Source organism: Canis lupus, chromosome 1 (genome assembly GCF_011100685.1).
Source record: "Canis lupus familiaris isolate Mischka breed German Shepherd chromosome 1, alternate assembly UU_Cfam_GSD_1.0, whole genome shotgun sequence".
Lineage (NCBI taxonomy): Eukaryota > Metazoa > Chordata > Mammalia > Carnivora > Canidae > Canis > Canis lupus.
In genome coordinates this window covers 58,154,886-58,178,072 of record NC_049222.1, presented here as the reverse complement: position 1 = coordinate 58,178,072, position 23,187 = coordinate 58,154,886, and the positions used below count along the sequence as shown (strand labels likewise).

The 23,187-nt window shown below is 39.1% G+C and overlaps 1 protein-coding gene across 1 annotated transcript in view; it reads left to right on the top strand.

The window, feature by feature from the left end:
- The window catches only part of ROS1 (ROS proto-oncogene 1, receptor tyrosine kinase), a 117,891-nt gene that overhangs the window by 54,359 nt on the left and 40,345 nt on the right, over positions 1 to 23,187 (top strand). Inside the window, exons 18-30 of the mRNA XM_038525492.1 lie at positions 1,553 to 1,767; positions 2,046 to 2,206; positions 2,575 to 2,719; positions 4,903 to 5,165; positions 7,614 to 7,677; positions 7,994 to 8,196; positions 9,729 to 9,934; positions 10,928 to 11,214; positions 14,656 to 14,832; positions 16,901 to 17,106; positions 18,834 to 18,978; positions 19,759 to 19,991; positions 20,080 to 20,256. Of these exons, the coding sequence (XP_038381420.1) occupies positions 1,553 to 1,767; positions 2,046 to 2,206; positions 2,575 to 2,719; positions 4,903 to 5,165; positions 7,614 to 7,677; positions 7,994 to 8,196; positions 9,729 to 9,934; positions 10,928 to 11,214; positions 14,656 to 14,832; positions 16,901 to 17,106; positions 18,834 to 18,978; positions 19,759 to 19,991; positions 20,080 to 20,256 (2,482 nt within the window). The remainder of the gene's footprint in view (positions 1 to 1,552; positions 1,768 to 2,045; positions 2,207 to 2,574; positions 2,720 to 4,902; positions 5,166 to 7,613; positions 7,678 to 7,993; positions 8,197 to 9,728; positions 9,935 to 10,927; positions 11,215 to 14,655; positions 14,833 to 16,900; positions 17,107 to 18,833; positions 18,979 to 19,758; positions 19,992 to 20,079; positions 20,257 to 23,187) is intronic.

The following is a 23,187-nucleotide window of genomic DNA, read 5'->3' as shown; positions in this document are numbered from 1 at the left end:
CCGAAGGGTTTGAAATCCCACATGGAAGGAAGCCCCATACTGACCTCCTGCAATGAGGTTTTGCTGAAGTTGTGCCGTGAACACTGGAGGTCAAGAATTTTCTGGTTAGCCCAGGAGATTTTTACAGAGGAGGAGTCTTCAGCTGGAAATGAGAGGCAATCCAAGCCAGTAGTTACTGAGGGATATCCAGTCTCACCCTGTGGGGAAATCCTCTATCCTGAGGACTATTTTGGGATTGTTGAAACAAACAACCCAGTGAGCAAAACTCACACAAATGTGTTCACAGGGTACATACAGGCTGCAGCAGCTCTGCGGGTAGTCCAGAAGGGCTAGCCTCCTGCTTGGTGAGGTTCCTGCCATTTGGGATTTGGTTTTATATATTTCACAATGTTGCTAGAAATTTCTAATGAGAAGTAGAAATAACAAGGTGTAAAATTAGACAAGTGGGCGAAAGTCCAAAAGACAAACCAGATGCTGTCCTCAGAACTGCGTAGGTATGCGTAGATTATTTTACTAGAAAAAGAATGATGAGAACAGTCACTGTGAATATACTTTATTTAGTTCCTCACTTCCAGTTATGGTCCTCTTAGTTTCAGTTTCGTCAAGGAGGTATTGTGATATTCTGAAATCAAAACTGTTAGGTGTTTTGAGTTCAAATGCCATACTTCATACTTTATACTTTTCCATAGAGGGGAATGTTAACACCCCAAAAAGATTTAGAGAAATCATTAGAAAAAAGTCAAGCCTCTGCTTCAAAAGGCTGAACATCATTGAGGTAGTTTTTCTTTATTGAGTACTAGGCAAATGGAGTAACTTTAGAAATCACCAAGCAGATTTTTAAAATAAAAATCATTGTAAAATTCTGTCATTGAGAAAAAAACTCTGTAAAATCAGTTTTAGTAATAATCTGTTAACTTGAATCCCCCAGTCTGAAAAGCAGCATTTTGAATAAGCTGAAGAGGTTAATAAGTATCACTGGGGCAACGGTTGTGAATAGTATAAAGTGAAGGACCAAACAGGCTAGAATAGTGAATGGCAAATGGCGGGGCACCTGGGTGGCTCAGTGGATTATGCCTCTGCCTTCTGCTGGGTCATGATTTCTGGGTCCTGAGATGGAGTCCTGCATCCAGCCCCGCATTGAGCGCTCTGCTCGGTGGCAAGCCTGCTTCTCCCTCTCCCTCACTTGTGCTTTCTCTCTCAAATAAACAAACAAATAAATAAATAAAAATTTTTTAAAAAGGGAGGCACACCTCAATGAGGAGAAACCAGTGGGCATGTAAGGTATTACAAGAATCAAAAGCATTTGCTAAAATCTGTGTAATCCTCTTGCCATTGCAATATCACGTTAATAAGAGAAGTCCTAGAAAATTTGCTTTAGGTATACTTTAACAAAAATCTTAGAAGGCAACGTTCTATGGAACTAAAAGGATTTTCGTTTTGTTTTTGGAAACACAAACACTCCCTCACAAACATATGTGCTCTCCAGGACTGGAATGTTCCAGCCCCTCTCCCACTTTAGGTACACAGGCTAATTGGTGTCATGTTTTCACAGTACTGGGGAGACCAACATCACCGAATTTGCAGCCTGGAGTACTTCTGAAATTTCCCAGAATACAGTGATGTACTATAGTGGTCGGCTCTTCTGGATCAATGGCTTTAGGATTATCACAGCTCAGGAAATAGGTCAGAGAGCCAGTGTCTCCATTTTGGAACCAGCCAAATTCAATCAGTTTACGATTATTCAGACGTCCCTCAAGCCTCTGCCAGGTACAAGATTTTATTCCTGCTTACCCTCTCTCCTTCAGACTTGTTAAATAAATGTTTAGGTTAGTGTTTTTTTCTTAAGAATTCTGTTTTGAAAAAAGAAAAAAGGCCTTAGCAGTTTCCATTGGTTTGCTTGCAATCAACTTAATAAAATTTTCAAGATATATTAAAGGAAAGGGGAATTTTGTTTGGGGGTATTAATTTCTATTAATTTCTATGTTTTCCAGGATGATTGAGAATCCTAAATTCTTTCTCCTTCTATTCTTTCTTTCATCCTATAGGCAACTTTTCTGTTACCCCCAAGGTTATCCCAGATTCTGTTCCAGAGTCTTCATTTAGGATTGAAGGGAATGCTTCAAGTTTTCAAATCCTGTGGAATGCTCCCCCAGCAGTGGATTGGGGTGTGATCTTCTACAGTGTGGAATTCAGCTCTCATTCTAAGGTATAGTGTTGGTTCTAGTAGCTTCCATTTCTCAGACTGTTCCATCTGTATCAGCCCTGCCCGCACTGATTGGCGCTCCCTTCCTTTTGCCAAGCACGTCTGACTCCTTTGTTGTTCCCATAACATTTGGTTATTGAGATTTTTCCCGAGAACCCTGCGTATGGCCAATCTCCTCCCATTTTGTGGTTAGTGGTAACAGCTGGTGTGTTAGATACATTTTAACTCGTCTTTGTGAAACCACATGGAAGTTACCAACATTAGTGTTTCCCAAATTGCAAATTTTGACTTTACATGTGCACCAAAGCTCGGAGATAAAGGATGTTATGATACCTTTACTAGGAAAATAATGTTTTGTTCTTATATTTTAGTTCCTGGCCAGTGAACAACAGCTTTTACCTGTATTTACCGTGGAAGGGCTGGAGCCCTATGCCTTATATAACCTCTCTGTCACTCCTTATACATACTGGGGAAAGGGCCCCAAAACATCTCTCTCACTTCGAGCACCTGAAACAGGTACACAGGTCAAAATTTCTTTTTAAAAAAAGGCAGAACCTCACTTTCCATGATCTAGGATAAATAGCTAATAATTTAAAAAGGCACCTTTCAGTTTTGTAGATATATTTAGATTCAATACTCTTTCAATGACTTCTCAGAGATTAGAATAACATCATTAAAATAAATCTGCATAATTTATTCCAAAAGCATATTTCAAAGATTTCTTAGAGACTGTTTCACTTGATTATCATAATATATCTGATGCAGAAACCTGTTTCAGGAAATTTGTGAAACACTTGATAGGGAAAATGGGAATATAACAGCAGAGACAGTTTCATGGAAGGCAGGCTTATCGGGAGAGGTTCTCACGGATGGTAGCTCAGAATCTTCTGTAGGTGAATGGCTGATGTCTAAATTTAATGTTGCTCTTTGGAATATATTTTAAAAGGGTACTCGTCATATTTTTAGATGCATACCACCATAAAATGTGCAAGGCACCTTTATATGTATCACTTTTTTATTAAACATTTATTGCATACCTATCATGTGTCAGAAACATCATTTCATCCTTTCATTTGGCCCTCCCCCTGCTCTGAGGTAGGACAGGTGTTATAATCTCAATTATGCAAATGAAGCAGAAGCCCAGGGGCTGCCTGATGTCGCATAGCTGGTAAGTGGCAGGGCTGGGACTTCATCTAGACTTTTCAGTGTAGTTTGATCAAATCCCCATTCGGTCATTTCTGCCAATGGTGGTCAATGATAGTATCATATTGATTTATTTAATATAAGCTTATTAGCACAGGACCTGGCAGGCGATAAGAGCTCAACGGGCATAATTGTGTTTTTTTTTAACCGTTAAGATTCTTTCAACAATATTTATCCATGAGTCTCATGACAGGAACATAGTGGAGCCTGGGCAGGTTCTGGAGCAGTTAGCATTTGGATCCAGGTATGCTCTCTTTGAGATTGTCTTGGGATATCAGCTTTGGTCGGATTCTTCTGTGGAAATGGCTTTGCCTGCATCTGTCAGGGGATGCACCGGGGGCTAAGGTCATCAGCACTTGGCTGGATGTTGGGGGCAATAAAAAAAAAAGAAAGAAAAGATTTGGCCTTTGCCTTCAGGAAATTTACAATATAGTCAGGAAATTGTTCAAACTGACCAATATTTATTAAGCATTTATGGTGTGTCAGTTCTATACCAGATTTGAGGGGATTTAACAAGGAGTAAGAACAGGTGCCTTTTCTGATGGAGCTCAAAGAACAGTAGAGATAATATACACAGGCTTCCAACAATAATAGAAATGAGACCGTGGGAACTGAGTTGCAATGGTATAGAACGAGTAGATAAGATGGAAATCTTCATCTATATCAAGCAGCCCCAGTGCTCTTAGGAGATCACAGGGCCCATGGACTGGTATGGCCACCTAGGGCCTGTGGTGGGAGGTGTGAGGAATTCTAACTGGGCTCTGAGGAATGACCCAAGAAAAAGTATCCCATGTGAGCACAATGTGAGCAGGCCTGGAGAGATAGTGACATGAGTTTTGGACATTGAGAAGCGATGTGATTGCAGTGGAGAGTGGAAGGGGACCTCGTAGAAGACTCCAAAGAAAGGATGAAATGACATAGACACCAGGCAGAGGAATTTCTCTTGATTAAGAGGAAGATAAATTCACTGAAGGACTGGGAGAGACTCCATTACTGGTTTGGCTCTAGGATAAATGGTAACCCCAAACCATACTCTTGGGGTGCTCCCTGCTGCTGGAGAGGATTCAAGGTGAGAGTGCCTGGATCCATGATATGCCAGATGTTACATCCTGAACTGGCTGAAGGCTGGACTGAATTCCCGCCTTCCTTCCTGTGACTGCCATTTCCACCACCAGCTAATTCACTTGTCAGGATGAGAGTAAATGTTGTATTTTAAAAGGAGAACCAGCCACAGGGCACAGATGAGAAAGGTGTACCTAAGTGCTGGCAAGAGGGATTTGGGTTGAAGATAAGAAAGATTTGCTGAAATATCAGGATAGGCTCCTGAAGAAATCCATGGAATATTCTTTCCTGAAGATCTTAAAGAACAAGATAGACACACTTCAATAGTCTGGAACGAGAAGTATTTACTACTAAGTTTTTCCACTCCCTCGTCGTGAACGGTAAAAAGTCAACCTTTTATTCTTGTCTACCTTATCTATGTCTCTGCTTTTCAGTTCCATCAGCACCACGGAATCCCAGGATGTTTGTATTACCAAGTGGAAAATACTATAAGCAGAATGAAGTTGTGGTGGAATTTAGATGGAATAAGCCTAAGCATGAAAACGGTGTGTTGACAAGATCTGAAATTTTCTATCACATAACCAACCAGACAGACACAAATGAAACATTCCAAGACTGGATCGCTGTCAACACAACCCCCTCGGAGATGTCATTTCAGCTTGAAGGCATGAGTCCTGGGTGCACTGTTGCCTTCCAGGTATGAGTGAAAACAGGGAAACGAGGGACCTCAACAGTGCGAACAGAAGGTTGACTAAAGACCTAGGTTAAGAATTCTGCCCCTTTGTCAAGAATTTGAGGTCCACAGTGATCACCGAAGTCAAGGTGGCAGCAAGGATATGGAGGGCAGTGGGGCAAGCTAGGGTAAAGAACATCTTGACAACTTCTGGCTTTCAGATTCAGAATAGGCCATTACTTTTTCCCATGATCACTACAAGCCCAGTACCACGGTAGATGCTTTTATATTCCTTATCTCATTTGACCGTCTTCTGGTCTGTGAAGAAACAGCCATGTCCCTGAGTGTATCAGTGAGTTACTAGAGCTGTGTGCCTAGGAAGCGGTATGCTAGGGTCCAACTTCAAGAGTCCTTTTCACCAGATCATGTCACTAACTGTGAATCTTCTGGATGCCCCAACTTGGAGCTACCAATGGAAATAAAGGCCGAGGGTCTAGGTAGTTGACATCTCAGAGTTACTACTAAGTCTCTCCACTCCCTCATTGTGAATAGTAAAAAGCCAACCTTTTATTCTTGTCTACCTTATCTATTCTTGTCTGGCTGCTGATAGGGGAGAAAGTTAAAGAGACTAGGAGTCAAGAATAAAAAGAATGACAATGTTGTACATATTTAGAGCTATTTTCCATTTCTTTTCAGGGAACATAATGCTTTTGGGGAGTGTTTTAGAGATTTGAGCTTCCTAAGGATCTATTTTCTTTTTGTAAAATTCTAATTTAATGATTATTTTGTTATTATATTAGATTGACATATGCTAATCAAAAAAGTTGTACATAAAAGTTAAAAGATAATATGCATTCCTATTTTTAAGAATTATGTGTGTTCTGGTTAAATAAATATTCTGGTTAAGTGTATCTGTCTATACGTACATATAGTTTCAGATATCAGTCACCACAGGACCATGCAGGGTGATATACATAGATGTACATGAGTTTCATTTAACATGGTCTTGTGCAAAAGTGAAGATGTCTTGGTATGTATATGTACCATGGTACACACCCGCACCATATACAGATGGTAGTATGTATAATATGGTAAAATATATTTAACACTAGAAGTATAATAAAAATAATCTAATGCTTTGTTGATTGAGAGGGCAATTGAGGATCTACCATTTGCATCATTATGCACGCCAATTTTCTTTATAGGCTGTTGTACATATGCAAGGTTTGGAAATGGAAATAATTTATTACACAATAAAATACATGTACTAAAAACTGGATTATTTTGGCTTTTAAAAAAAGATATTATTTATTTATTTGAAAGAGAGAGAGCAAGCAGAGGCAGGGATAGAGGGAGAGGGAGAAGCAGACTCTCTACTGAGCAGGGAGCCCTACTCATGACCTGAGCCAAAGGCAGATGCTTAACCAACTGAGAGCTACCCAGGTGCCCCTAAAAACTGTCTTTGAAAAGCTTTGGTACTAGAATGCAGGGAGGCACAGTAGGAAGAAAGTATATGACCCTCAGAAGACTTAGTTTTTATGCCAGTTTTTGCATGTGTCATTGTGGATGAGTTATTTACCTTAATTGTGATTTTGTCCAGTTTCTGCTCTTACTAGTTGTGAGGATTAAAAGAGTTAATATCTGTAAAAGTGGTTTGAAATGCACAACTCATTCTGAAATACAAGTTTTAATTATTATTTTCCTTTTCTAAATATCTCTTTTAAAAAATACACCAAATTTAGTTATTTAAAGCTTTTAGTTGTTTATTTCACAGTATGTGGGAGTTCACCAGAATATGCATAGTTTTGCTTCTGTTAAATAGTCTACGTAATTGAATTTTAAAGAGAGCTAAAAACTTTTCTTAGAAGTTCAAATCTTTTGCATGGAGATCTGTCCATTACTTCCTACTCTTTTAGACAAAAATAATGACAGCAGTAAAAAACAAACCACCAGCATGCATGTGAGGTAATATTTACCTCTTAGTGATTTATTGCTTTATCCTTGGATGGGAGTAACTATTTGAAACTATTCAGGCAGAGAAAGACAAATACCATATGATTTTGCTCATATGTGGAATTTAAGAGCAAAATAGATAAACATAGGCGAAAGGGGAGAAAAGAGAGGGAGGCAAACTACAGGAGACTCTTACCCATAGAGAACAAACTGAGGATCGCTGGAGGGTAGGTGGGTGGGGCATGGGCTAAACCGGTGATGGGCATTAAGGAGGTCACTTGTGATGAGCACTGGGTGTTACAGGTAAGTGATGAATCACTAAATTCTACTCCTGAAACTAATATTACACTGTATGTTAACTAACTGGAATTTAAATAAAAACATGAAAAAAACCCATTCATAATTGATATCAGAATTGTGAAATGAAAGCTTCAATAATCTATCAGTCTCAGAATGTAATTATTATCATTGAGGATGCCATTGAATGCAACTTTTTTTGGTATCCTTTTCTTCCTTTAGGTCCGAGTCTTCACATCCAAAGGCCCTGGACCATTTTCTGATATAGTAAAGTCCAAAACATCAGGTATTTATTACCTAAACTTGTGCAAAAAACAGTTGGTGTTTTAAAAACATTCTTGATCCTTGGTATTCTCGAGGGTATGAATGCTGTCTCTGAGCTGGAGTTAAAGCCAAAGAGTCATTTTTTAATCATCACCAAACATACTTAAATAAACCTAAGCGTAGGGTGCCTGGATTGTGTTGACTGAGACTGAAGCAGTAGATGAACCCGGGGGGAGACCCATGGATTTTGGACTAGCCTGATAGTGAATCAAGGGATTTTGCCAAACCACTTTTTTTTTCTTATAAATATGATAAATGTTTTGTTTTTTTGTTTTCAGAAATTAATCAATTTCCAATCCTCATAACTCTCTTTGACAACAAGATAGTTTTATTAGATATGGATCAAAGTCACATTGTATGGATGTTTTCAGCAGAAAGAGTCATCAATACCATGGGCTACACAGCTGATGATGGAATGGGGTACTATGCGCAAGGAGACTCACTCTGCCTTCTGAACATGCACAATAGGTCCACTTCTGAGGTATCTCACCATGTAAATATTGTGGAAGGAAGGACGTGGGTGATTTGCATATCACACTACCCTGTAATTAAAATGACTGGTCAGTGGTTGAGCCATTAAGATTAGAATGGTTGAAAAGGACAGCTGTGGTGTAATTATTTAGTCACAAATAAATAGAGATTAGATTTTGGGCAAATGTCATTCAGGATTAATTAAATAGTTATTTGGTTTAGGCGCTGTGTTAGTTCCTGGGATAGAGGGGGAAAAAAAATCACAGTCCTTGAACAAAGCCAGCGTAGTATTTGTCTAACAGCTGGAAGACAGTACCATGTAGTGATTAAGGGGTGAGCTTTGGGATCTGAAATTTAGAATTTAATTCTGACTTCACCACTTACTAGATCTGTGACCATCAGCAAATTATTTAACTACTGATTATGTGGCACCCTGTTATATGGTTCCTGTGAAGATTAAATGAGATAATCTATGTGGGGCATTTAGCACAATGCCTGGCATGAAGTGGCATTTGTTGATTGTCAGCTAGTAGAGCAGACAGAAGGCAGCATCATGTTGTGCTGAGGGCAGGGTGTGGTGGTATCACAGAATATGGGTGATCCATCCAGATGAGAGTGGTGGTGGTAGAATGGAAAGACATATTGGGTGCAAAGAAGATGAGCCAGGTGAGGGTGGGAAAAGCTGAGGGGGTAGTAAGTGTGAAGACTGGGAAACAAGAGAGCCAGAGCACATTTAGGAGGCTATAAATAGAGTGAGCTTGGGATGAAGGTGAGGGTGAGGATGAGTGAAGGACAGGTGGGAAAGCTGGAGAAGTAGGCAGGACCCTAAACACAATGGGCTTCCTTTACTGTGCTAAGGTGTGGAATGCTGGTCCTGAAGACAACGTCAAGCCAGTAAAGAAATCTAGTGGATCATTCACATGATCAAGTTACGTTATAGAAAGACCTCTCTAGTGGTGTGAATAACGACTTAGAGAAGGTTAAGTCTCAGACAATTAGGAGGCTACCACAGAAACCCAGACAGGAAATGTTAGGCAGGAAGTGAGATGAGAAAGGAAAGGACAAATTTGGGACACATTTAAAGTGGGACTAATTCACCATTGTGCAGCCATAATAGGAATAAGTCAAGGGCGAACCGTATTCATCAGGATTGCTTCTTGGGTGAGTATTGGAAATCCATAAAAATATAGTATGCAGGAGAAAAGAAGGTCTCAGGGGTGGAGTGATGAATTCTATTTCCTGGGATCATTCATACAGAGAGTAGTCAGTTTGAATCAGTAACTCGGTGAGGGATCTTGCTACTGTTCCTATAGCACTGGTCTATGAATTATAGTTAAAGTCATGGTAGTTGAAATTAACCGAGAGAAAGAATGCAATGTGGGAACAGGACCAATGTCACAATGGTATAGTCTCGAGTTATTGAGGTTTTGGATTACAAAAAAGTGCAGTAAATAAGTAACATGGTAGATTACAGAAAAGTCCTCAAATTTGAAAAAAAGATGACCATTATCTCCTTGGCTATGTTTTCTACCTATTGTTAAGATTTTCCGAGATGCACTGGTTTCTGATATCACAATTATTACAACTGACTGGATTTCAAGGCATCTCTACTTTGTGCGAAAAGAATCACAAAATGGAATGCAAATATTTGATGTTGATCTTGAACACAAGGTGAAATACCCCAGAAAGCTGAAAATCTGCAATAGAAATTCAACAATAGTCTCTTTTTCTGTATATCCTCTTTTAAGGTATGTGAAGTGTGAGTATCTTTTCTATTGTGATGAAATAGAGACATTTAATATAATATCTTTGGCTTAATAATAGAAGTCATTGATGGGAAAATAAGATGCTTAGGGCTCTTGACTAGCTATATTAATATATGCTAAATAATTCTACACATGAATTATGAGCCCACAGCCACAAATACGTAAATTTAATTCATACTGACAATTTGGCTAGCCTAAAATTAGGGTAATTACCTATAGGACACCAAAGCAGATTTTTATATCAGTGAATTTCCTAATATCCTCGGATGATAAGGATGAGAAGGGGACTGAGACAGTGGCAGGAGATGAATGAGAGGTAGACAGGCAATGTGTGATGCACAGCTAAAGTTATTCTGGACTCATCCATCTTTAATTAATGCCCTTGTAGCACTGAGGGGGGCACTTGATGGGATGAGCAACTGTTATTCTGCTGTGTTGGCAAGTTGAACACTAATAAAAAATAAATTTATTATTAAAAAAAATTAATGCCCTTGTAAGATGAGTTTTAAGGCCTCCATCCAGCAACTGAATTGCAGTTCTTTGGGCTGAAAGGTATATTTTGTTTGTGCCATAAGCATGGTCATAATCTTGAAACTAGATGGTTAACCAGTCTTAAGAAGCATAAATACACTTGAGAGGAGGGGGATGGAGATGGGTGTTGATATAAAGCGTACAAATATGTTTCACATTTACAGCCACTAATGACCTAGTCCATACAGCACCTCAAAGTCATTTTAGTCCAAGGCTTTTGTTGTAAACACAGTTATTGAGAAATCATGGGAAAATGCTACAAATTAGACTGCTTGCGGCCACCTCTGTCTCAGAAGGTTATTGGACACTTGGACACTTGTTCTCTCGAAAGGCTGTATTTTTCTCTCCAATCGTTAGGAATGCTTAATCCTCATTAGAAACCAATCTTTGCAATGATATGTTTTACTCACTAAGTTGGAGGGTCTTGTTTTTTCCCCCCTCTAGTCGCCTGTATTGGACAGAAGTTTCCGATTTTGGCTCTCAGATGTTCTACTATAGTATTATCAACCAGACCTTGAGTCACATTCTTCCATCCAGACCCACAAACCATTCAAATGGAAAGAAACAGTGTTTTTGTGGTGTTACTGAATTCGAGTTTAGTGGCACAATGACAATTGACACCTCTGACCTAAAGAAACCATGGATATACTTTGTCAAAGGGCAAGAGATCTGGGCCACGGATCTGGAAGGATGCCAATGTTGGCAAGTCATCATGGTGCCTACTCCGCTTGGTAAGACAGCCGTGTGTGTACACAGATGCTCATTACTAATGGTGGCCCCTCCTGTCCCATTAAAAAGGGTGTACATTCCACATATATTCAAAAGAATATACACATGGTATTTTTTCTGGACCATGCCAAATGTTTCTGTAGAATTCAAGTCAAGTTGTTCCCAGGAAAATTGTATATAGACATTCACACAATTTTCTGGATCTGTGGGTTTCTTTGCTGTTATTGTTATTTTACAATTAATAGTCGAGCTACAATGTATTGAGCTTAACACTATATTCTAAGCAAGCTACCGCATGTACTAGCTCATTTAATTTTTAAAGCACCTTGATGAAGTAGATGCTAGTGTCCTCATTTTATGGACAAGGAAACTGAGGCTGACAAAGATAAGATATTTGTCCGGAGGGCCACGATTAGTGGAGGAGCTGGTGTTTGAAGCTGAGCCTGACTACAACAGCCACGATCTTCCTACCAGCACCCTACTTTACTTCTGTTGTGATGGTCCCATTGACTTCACATTCACCATGAGTTGGTCAATACTTGACAGGTGTGTTTGTTGAAATGCACATGCTTATGGAGGAAATACTTAAATGTCTAAAGTGATTTGGGGGTTTCCTAAGTAAAAGTAACTGCAATAGGGAAAAAATGCACTCTAAATAATCCATATATTCTTTTTAAAAAAATTATTTATTTATTTATTTATTTATTTATTTATTTATTTATTTAAGAGAGAGAGAAAGAGAGAGAGAATGAGCATGACGGGGGTGGGGAGGGGGGAGGAACGGCAGAAGGGGAGGGGGACGGACAAGCAGACTCTGCACTCAGCCATGACCCTGAGATCCTGATCAGAACAGAAATCAAAAGTCAGAGGCTAAACTAACTGAGCCACCTAGGCACCCCTACTGTCATATATTCTTAAGAGTCTACTCCTCACTGTTCAATATAGTAACCACCAGTCACATGGGACTTAAGTTCAAATTAATTAAAATTAAATAAAATTAAAAATTATATTCTGCAGTCACATGAGCCATATTTTAAGTGATCAAAAACCACAAGTGGCTAATGGTTACTGCATTGGGCAGCATAGATATAAAATACTTTCACCACTGAAAGTGCTTTTGGACGTTGCTAGTCTATATAGTGAAGTTTTGACATTGCAAACAAGTGTGTGTCTGTGTTATATCTGTACATATGGTTTTGTTGACATGGTACCCAGAGCCTTTTAGAAATAATTCCAATATACTTTCAATGGTCTTAAGAGTAGAGATAATGTCTTGAGCTTCTCTTCTCAGGGGAATTACTTATTTCTGTTCAATCTGTGACAAAGACTCTTTCCTTAATCAAACTTTAGGCTCCTCTGAGCCCTTTTCTCAACTAGACCTTGACCTTGGTCTTCCGTGTCTGTCATTGCTGAGTCTAGTTTTAGCAAGAATCCTGCTAAATCAGGATCAAGTTCTTCATCCCCCACCCTTGATGCTCTGGGCTTACAGTTAGCAAAAGTCATAGTGAGCCAGTTTAGCAGGAATTTCCCTATCCTTGTTGTCTCCCCTTAGTGGCTTTCTATCCACTGATCCCCTCACTACTTGCTCCACATCCTCAGTGTCTTTGTTGTATGCAAAGTTCAGCACCTCTCTCTCCCCTACTCCAATATTGCAATAGTCTTAACTAAAGTGTTTCTTACCATTTAAACAAGTGCCAGGATAATTTTTCTTTATCATCTGATACACCAGAATTATCTAGTAGGCCATTATCTTATAGGTATAGAACTAGTTAGTCTTTCAAGAATCCATAATTGAAAAGTATAACCCTACAATTAGAAAATTTGAATGGCTCTAGAGATCCTTTAGCTGGCATGATATTGGAAGAAGTCTCCTCTACAAAAACAGCTCTGTTTGAACAGCTGCTTATAAAAACATCTATTCTGCATAAGGAAGTTTTTACATTTTGGGCAAAAATTCTAAATATTAGATTTCTCCCCCTTTTAGAAGTCCTAAAGCTAGCATGCCTGGGTGGCTCAGCGGTTTAGTGCCTGCCTTCGGCCCAGGTAGTGATCCTGGAGACCAAGGATCGAGTCCCACATCGGGCTTCCTGCATGGAGACTGCTTCTCCCTCGGCCTGTGTCTCTGCCTCTCTCTCTCTCTTTCTCTATCTCTCTCTCTGTGTGTGTGTGTCTCTCATGAGTAAATAAATAAAATCTTAAAAAAAAAAAAAAGATTTCCCCTCTTCTATTTAGCCAAAGTTTTCTTCCCATTTTTCCCATTCATTGGTCTGAGTTCTGACCTCTAATTTTATAAAGAATAAATCGGGGATGCCTGGGTGGCTCAGTGGTCGATCCTCTGTCTTCGGCTCAGGGTGTGATCCCTGGGATCAAGTCCTGCATCAGGTTCCCCACAAGGAGCCTGCTTCTCCCTCTGCCTATGTCTCTGCCTCTCTCTCTGTGTCTCTCATGAATAAATAAATAAAATCTTATAAAAAAAGAATAAATCAAGTATTTTCTACATGATAGCCATTCAAATATGTTGGGGCTACCGTCATAGCTCATTCTAAGTACTTCCATTGGAGAAAAAAGATTCATGTTCTGTAACTCCTCCTCAGATGATGTGGCTTTTGGATCTCTCTTTGCCCTAGTAGCCCTCCTGTGGTTTCACTCCAGCTGCTTGATATCCTCGTAAATGTCACCCCCATAATGACTCCCTGTACTCTCATTGTGTTCTGGTTAGTACAAGGAGCCTCTGACTTCCTCTGTCTTCTTTTATTAGAGCTAAAAGTGGCATCAAGTCTTTGGGCTGCCTGCCATTTGAAAAACCCATAGTCTTTTTCATATTAACTATTATTAAGCCAGATTTCTTTCATTTGTTATTCATAGAATTGATTTTAACTTGGCTTTAGGATGCCACATTTATTTCTATTAAATTTCAATCCATTTCCTGATTTTGTTGTAATATTTTCAAGTTTTAAGTCAGTGATTGAATATACTAGTGTTGGTAAGAATCACGTACTATCTACAAATTTGGTAAGTATGTTTACTCTGCATTTATTCCAAATCATTGACAAAAAAATATTGAGCAAGATGCTGAGCCCTGGGCCCATCACGTAACACTTCTCTCCCCATAGGCCTTGTTTGATGTGGAGTCACACAGGTAAAGTTGTAAATCTTGGTTCTGCCCTTTACTAACTTTGTGGCCTTGCGAAGATTATTTAACTACTCAAAGCCTGTCTACTTCTACAAAATAAGGCTAATAATAATAGTATTTACCTTATTGGCTTGAGATGGAGCTCAAATGAGAAAATATCTGCAAAATCGTTAGTCTTTTGAAATGACAGCAAGATTCAAAATTTAGCAGTAACAATACTGAAAAAGGATTTCACATGTTGCTTAGAGTAGAAAACACATGTTAGGTATTTTGTTCTTTATGTTCTTTATTCTATGTTTTTCATGAGCAGGAAAAACACTTGAAAGCTTAACTGTGGATGGGGAATTTCTATACTGGATCTCCTCCACAAAGGACAGCACAGAGATCTATCAAGCCAAGAAAAGCAATGGGGCCATCCTCTCCCAGATGAAGGCCCAAAGGAGTAAGCGTATCCTTGCTTACAGTTCAGTTTTGCAGCCTTTTCCAGGTAATAAGATTTTTTTTTTCCAGGTAATAGGATTGTACTCTGAATCAGCATATTGGCCCAGGTTAGGGTCAGACACGTCTGGGGATGTCTTCTTCTGCACACTGCCTCCCCAGGGCCTTGGCTATGCTCAGCGGGACTCCAAACTGTCAGGGTTGGTGCGCACTGCAATTGCTGTTTGGCCGGGGTCACAATTTATCTCCAAGTGTATACATCTCCATGTGTATACATGGCTGTGGTAGATGTTAGCCCATGGGGAACCTTGTTTGTCATCCTCTCTGTCTTTATTCCTTTCTCTATTCCTTTAATTTCTCTCCTTTCTTTCTTTTTTCTCCTCTACATCATTTTAGACTTCCCACTTGTCCAAAAAGCACCACATAGAATTTCAGGTCTTTTTCAAAGTAAAATGCTTTATTTATTGTAGTATTTTGTATTTCAATCATTTATCACATGTACATGTGCTACCATTTTTATTAAGTTCCTATCTTTATTTTAGTTATGTATCACTTATGACGTTTTTTAGTGTCATGCCTCTATCTCTCTCATAAACCCTGTGGATTTTATTGTGTGGTTTTGTGTCATGCAGTGACTTTTAGGACTTTTACATCGTGCATGTATGGCACGATGGCAAAACTAGTTATTAAATTCACTTTTCACTTTGAGAAATTTAAGAGATTAATAAGTCCATGTGACATCTGTTTGAAATTGAACACATACACAAATACACGTACATCCTTAAAAATAGAAGTCCTAAAGCTAGCATGAATTTTTGTAACTGGGATGAATTTTAAAAATATGATGAAAATAATGCTGTTATTACTTTCTTCAAAGTAAAAAAAAGGAGGGGGGGAGGTTTGCCACTTCGTACATTATTCAGTGTACTGTAGCGTCACCTGCTGGAAAATTTGAGCAATGACCACTTACCTTGCTCCCTTTTCCTGAGGTGTTTAAGGACTTCAGAACAAATGGGAAAAACAAAACAAAACATGTTTTGCATTAAAACAAAACATGCAAAACATGTTTTTGCATTAAACAAAACAAAACACCAAACTCTTGTCTTCCTTTCTTGAACAACATTTCCTTTTTTATTTTTATAAATTTATTTTTTATTGGTGTTCAATTTGCCAACATATAGAATAACACCCAGTGCTCATCCCATCAAGTGCCCCCCTCAGTGCCCGTCACCCAGTCACCCCCACCCCCCACCCACCTCCCTTTCCACCACCCCTAGTTCGTTTCCCAGAGTTAGGAGTCTCTCATGTTCTGTCTCCCTTTCTGATATTTCCCACTCATTTTTCTCCCTTCCCCTTCATTCCCTTTCACTATTTTTTATATTCCCTAAATGAATGAGAACATAAAATGTTTGTCCTTCTCCGATTGACTTACTTCACTCAGCATAATACCCTCCAGTTCCATCCACGTTGAAGCAAATGGTGGGTATTTGTCGTTTCTAATGGCTGAGGAATATTCCATTGTATACAGAGACCACATCTTCTTTATCCATTCATCTTTCGATGGACCCCGAGGCTCCTTCCACAGTTTGGCTATTGTGGACATTGCTGCTAGAAACATCGGGGAGCAGGTGTCCTGCTGTTTCACTGCATCTGTATCTTTGGGGTAAATCCCCAACAGTGCAATTGCTGGGTCTTAGGGCATGTCTATTTTTAACTCTTTGAGGAACCTCCACACAGTTTTCCAGGGTGGCTGCACCAGTTCACATTCCCACCAACAGTGTAAGAGGGTTCCCTTTTCTCCGCATCCTCTCCAATATTTGTGGTTTCCTGCTTTGTTAATTTTCCCCATTCTCACTGGTGTGAGGTGGGATTTCATTGTGGTTTTGATTTGTATTTCCCTGATGGCCCGTGATGCGGAGCATTTCCTCATGTGCTTGTTGGCCATGTCTGTGTCTTCCTCTGTGAGATTTCTGTTGAACAACATTTCCAATGCATCAGTAAATCTTGCCTTGCCAGCTAAATAAAAAAAGATGTTGTTATTCTTCATGTTAAATAAATCTGCTCTTCCTCTTTGATACATATATGTGTATATTTTTAATCTTTTCTTGTTATTTTAGATAAAGCATTACTGTGTCTAGCTTCAGATACAGCAGAGCCAATTCTACTTAACACCACTAACACCAGCCTCACAATCAGATTACCACCTGCCAGGACAAATCTCCCGTGGCTCAGTGGCATCACCCCTCCCACTCCAACATACCTGGTTTATTACAAAGAAGTTAATGGCAGGAAAACCAGCCCTGAGCTGAAATACAAAATGCTGGTAAGACTGGAGCTGGATGGTCTTTGTCTTCTCACAAGATACCTATTTCTGATATAAAATTCTCATTTGGGGGCACCGGGGTGGCTCAGTCGGTTAAGTGTCTGCCTTAGCCTCAGGTCACCATCCCAGGGTCTTGGGATCCAGCCTCACATTGGTATCCCTGCTCAGCGGGGAGCCTGCTTCTCCCTCTCCTTTTCTCCCTGCTGGTGCTCTCTCACTCCCTTTTGCTCTCCTTCTCTCTCTCAAGTAAATAAATAAAAACTTAAAAACATTGTCACATATTTTCTATATTATATTCTGAAATATGCTACTCTGCAAACTTTTACAGCTGATTCATCAAAGCGAATGGTGTTCTAGTCTTGTCTGGGAAAGAAGGTTCAAGGAAGAATATTAACTCTGATCAGTGGTGGCTTGCCACAGTGACAGTTTCCTGAGTGTCCTGGAAGAACTGGGTTTGTTGACCTCCCTGACTATCTAATTATCCCCAGAAAGTGATAGAGACAGGTTTTTTTTTTTTAAGATTTTATTTATTTACTCATGAGAGATACAGAGAGAGAAAGAGAGAGGCAGAGACACAGGCAGAGGGAGAAGCAGGATCCATGCAGGGAGCCCAACGTGGGACTCGATCCCTGGACCTGGGGATCACGACCTGAGCCAAAGGCAGATACTTAGCCCCTGAGCCACCCAGATGGCCCTCACTGGATAGTTCTTGAATGTTGCATTAATTGTCACAATTCCTTCCCTCATTGGCATTGGCATTTCCGTTGTCCTTGTGATGGAGTCATATGTATCCAATGTTTTGCTCTGTGCTTGTTATTTAACCAAATCAAAAGGTGAAACTAACCATCACCTATTGGAAATTAAGCACTACATACTTTTCCAGAAAGGACACATTATTCTTGTTACTTCCTTTATTTTTTTTCTTTTTTTAATAATAAATTTATTTTTTATTGGTGTTCAATTTACCAACATACAGAATAACAGCCAGTGCTCATCCCGTCAAGTGCCCCCTTCAGTGCCTGTCACCCTGTTACTTCCTTTATTTTGTCTATTTTGACCTTTTGTTACACATTTCAATGTTTCAGAAGACAGCTTGAGTCATTTAGCTGATCAAGATTGGGCTGCTGGCACTGGATATTTCTGTGACTGCAGCTAGCTAGTCAATCCTACTGTCTTAACACTGATTAATAAGGGTCCAGGGCAATGGTTCTCTAACCTGACTGCACTTTGGAGTTTTAAAAATCTTTGGGCCCGAAAAAAAAAAATCTTTGGGCCCACACTTCTGAGAATGATGAGATAATGCAGCTTCATCTTTCATCATATTCACTTATGTGTCACATCTTTACCCGACCATCTTGTTGAATGTTTTATGCAACATAAGTGAAATAGTATCCTCTTCTGAGAACTTAGCTTCATATGTGAAATGAGCATATCACAGAATTGACCAAGGGCTGCCAATCATTTGGTATTTATTTTGAAAGTTTTAAGCAACTCAGGTCTGGGCAGGTTAGGGCCGTGAACATGATCATTCTCATGATCCAATATCAAAAATAAATTAATATTATAATGATATAATAAGCGCATATTTTATTATTATATATTTTAATATCAATTTAATAATAATATACTTAAATACTTTAATTACTTTTTTTCTTTGGTTAAACAATATCTCCTCATTTGTACAAAAAAGTAAGAGTCACATACTGATTTTTAAAAATTAATTACAGGAGTTTCAGGAGAGGATAGTCCTTATAGACGGTTTACAGCCATTTTCAACATATGTGATACAGACAGCTGTGAAAAATTATTATTCAGACCCCATGGAACAGTTACCTGTGGGAAAAGAGATTTGGGGAAAAACTAAAAGTGGAGGTGAGTTATGGGTCTGGGGCCAGGTTCTAGAGGCATTTCGTGATCTATCTATATTTGTTGGGGATTTTTTTTTTTTAAATTTGGGTGCTAAGTAATCTTTATTATGTGAGCTTTTCAAGCTTCATAAGAAAAATGTATTGTTGAAAATACTCAGCTGACCTGATATGTGTTCTAGCGACAGAAGATGAATAATATTCCATCAGAACGAAAAGCAACTAGATGGTGAAATATCAGAATCAATACTATTTGACCAAGAAACACATTCTCCGGTCTCACCACAGAGGGTCTCCCTCTCCCCACATATTTACAGGCTCCGTCCACATGGCAATGAAGGATTAAGCCTTTTCTGTGTGAGTTTTATTGAGGCCACTGAGATTTAAGGTAATAACATCATTGCCTGAAAGAAAATGGATCCACAATCTAAAAAGGTTGTGCTAAGTGGTGGTGACTATTTTGAGGTGATGCCATTTCTTTCGGATGTCTCTGATGACATTCCCCAAAGGAATCTGAATTGATGTGTTCATCCTCATTGGCCAGATCATTGAGCTGGAGTCAGAGAATGATTTAGTCAGTAGGCAAGAATAAGCAGGAGCCTTTCAGGCAGCCTGCTAACTTTAAATGTTGCCTCTCAGGAAAACCTGAGAGACTGGTTTTCCTTCAGAACATCTGTCATTTGTTCTGCTCCTGTGATACGATTATTCCTCAACCAAGACCCTGTCCCTTCTTCCATCTTTTAGGGCTGATGCAATGTCCCTTATCATGCATTGCTATTTATTTCAGTGCCAGAGGCAGTCAGGCTCATTAACACGACTGTACAGTCAGACACGAGCGTCCTTATCTCCTGGAGAGAATCTCACAAGCCAAATGGACCTAGAGAGTCAGTTCGCTATCAGTTGGCAATCTCACATCTGGCCCTGGTTCCAGAGACTCCTCTAAGACAACGTGACTATCCAGATGGAAGACTCGCTCTCCTAGTGACTAGACTGTCCGGTGGAAAACTGTATGTATTCAAGGTACAGTGAGCGTCTTGGGCACCTTTATTGCCATTCTCAAGTGCAAGGTTCTGAAAAGGTTAAGCAATTGTTCTTTTTTTATGAAAAGGTTCTGGCCTGCCACGCTGAGGAAATGTGGTGTGCCGAGAGTCATCCTGTCACCGTCAAAATGTTTGACACTCCAGAGAAACCCTATGCCTTGGTCCCAGAGAACACTAGTGTGCAATTAGACTGGACGGCTCCATCTGATGTTAACCTCATCAGATTTTGGTTTGAACTCCAGAAGGTAGATCTCACCATTCACTTTTAATGTGAATCTCTGTTTTGTGCTATGGGATAAATTAGAAGGCCTTCCTCATATCTCTAGAGTATTCTCTTGTATAAATCAACAATATATTTGACATCATTCATTGATTTAGGTTTGCTGTATACAGAAGCTGTCTAGACTCATTTCTGATGAAAAGAATTTCCAGAAAGATTAGTTTGCTCTTAAAAGGCTCCATGGAAAAGGCTATAAGCTATGATTTACTGGTATTCATAATGTTTTACTTAGTTTAGATATTATCAGTATGGCTGTCTAGTTTAAAGTCCATAACAGTTTGGTGTTTTCAATGAAAAAAAAATAAAAGAAATGAACAAGCAAACAAACAACACCCCAAACCTTGTCTAGAAATGTCCTTTCAACCATTTAAGGGCTGTGTAGCAACAGGAGAGAAGTAAAGATAAAATGAATTTATTCTAAACTAGTTTGATCTTGGGTTATAAATTTTAGAAGGTTCCTTGTCCAAAAATCTTCATTTTTTATCCAATATTTATCCAATATAAAAACATCCCCTGAATTTTAAAGCATCAATTAATGTAATTCACTGCTGGGGAAAGTCTATGTTGATTTTTATATTGAGATGCTTCAAATGGATTATTTTTAATAATTGCTACATTTCACTTTCAGTAGAATATATTTTGTGTGTCCATATTTGTAAAGATTGGTTAGGAATCTTTTGTTCAGTTGTAACAAAAACAAATCAGTATAGTCATGGCCTTCCTTTTTTTTTTTTTTTTTTTTTAAGAGGAATTGCTCTCTTGGATATTTTAAAATTTTGCTATGTAGATATTTTATATGACCTTGTACTTTTTAGATAAAATCTATGAGAAACCATGAAACCACAGTGAATGTCGAGTTGATAAAGCCAAAGACCGTAGTTTAGTTGGACTTTTTCCATTGAGCATGTGTATGATGATTTATTGCCTATTCAAACACTGGTCATCTTATAAAAACGCAGTTGAATTGGAGGACCACCTTTTTTGGGACATCTATTTAAATAAGACTAATGCAGTTCAGCTTAAAGGCAAGGTGAGGGGTGTAAAGTTTGTTTCCTATGTCAAAGAAATGAGATGGGGAAGGATCTCACAGCTGGTGACTCTCAGCTCCTCCTTTTACCAATGAGAAGTCGGAGACCCAGACAGGTGCCATAGTGAGTCACATATCACCAGTCAGGCAGGGAAGAGTGCTAGGGGCTGACTCATCCTACAGCAGTCCTACTTGGGTGCTATCCATGGAAGGAATATGAGTCACTAAGGCACCCACCCCACTCCTCAAAGTTTGGGACAAGGACAGCAGACTGGGATGGTGAGTTCAGTCCTTGTGACTTTCATGCAATGTGTTTTGTTTAAAAACTTCCTCTACAATTGCTGCAAACAGGTTCCAGATATTCCACTTAGAAAAATCATGAAGCTGAGAATGTAGGATATGGTAATATTCACACGTGTGACCACGTACAAGCACTAACTGATAAGCAGAGTAGAAGGCTGTGTTCTGAGAGGGCCGATGAGTATGTCTAGTCAGAAAATTCTGTATCTTTTGAGTAACTTGAACTGACCTCACAATGATAGGAAAGCTAGGAAGGATCCTAAACTCTGTGCTGAAACCCTGAGGGGTGAGTGAGAAGGGTGAATATGTGTCTTTTTCATTAATGATTTTTAAACATCCTTTTCAGGTAAGAAGGAGAAAAGGGTAAGTTCCAGTTGGGATCTTTTTTTGTCAGAATTTCCATATATGGAAAATGAAGAAATTAGAGCACAAGCTAAATTTCTATCTAAGTCTTAAATTCCACAGATTTAATTTTTTTTTTTTATCACAACAGCATATAGAAGGAGAACCTATTTCATTTAAGATTGAGGAGAAGCAAGTAGTTTCACTTCGGTAAATTATTTTCAAGGAAGTCCATGAAAATTGAGTTTTTCTCAACTGTCCAGGAAAATTGCTACTAGAACCAAACATTTCTGAAGTTCCGGTCTCTGAGACATGATAGTCTGCACCACTTCTTCCACACCCCTGCCCAAAGAATTTGAAAATCCCTCTGTGGTATTGAAAATCACCCCTGCACTTTTTGGCCTCTGACAAATGGAAGGTCCTGATTCCCTTGTGATTTACTGGGGTAGCCATGGCATCTCTCCAAGTTGGTGGTCTGCCCAGAACATTCATTGCTGTGGTGAGGCCAGTACTCTACAGTTTTCCAGCAGGACCCTTGGTCACACGTCTGACCTTCCAAGGAGCTTTGATAAATTTCTGGATGGTATGGAATGTTGGGTCATCTAGACTATTCACTGAAGGTAGTTTTTATAGCAGATTATTAAGGAGGCAAGACCTCAAAGGGCTAAAATTTTTGAGCTAGAAATCAATATTTCTCTCTTTCTGTCTCTCTCTTTCCTGTAGTTCAGAGAAAATAACATAGACCCATTGCATCTGTTTCTTTAGTCTGTATGTTGCAGTGGAATTGATACATTTATGAATTTAGCAGGTAATGGCCCAGACATCAGCATTTCTGTATTTTTTCCATTCCTTCCATCTCTCTCTCTCTCTCTTTCTTTCTTTCTTTTCTTTCTTTTCTCCTTTTCTCTAATAACAAGGGGATCTACTTCCTGAAGGTGCTATAGGAATCATTCCTAATTGAATAGAAAACTAATATAAAGTGTCCATCCAATGAAATGATGTGACCTTGTGAGCGCTGAATGAAAAACGAGATGTAAAGTAAGGTTTATTTATGGAAACTGACCTTCTTAGGAAACTCTACTGGAGAAAATACACTATGAACTCTTGACAAAATGCCACATCATCCGTCTTTCCCTATTTGCATATTGAAAAAAAATCACCATTTTCAAATAAGATATTAAGGGTCCAAATACACATATTTTTTTAAAAAAGCCATGCACAAAGAAA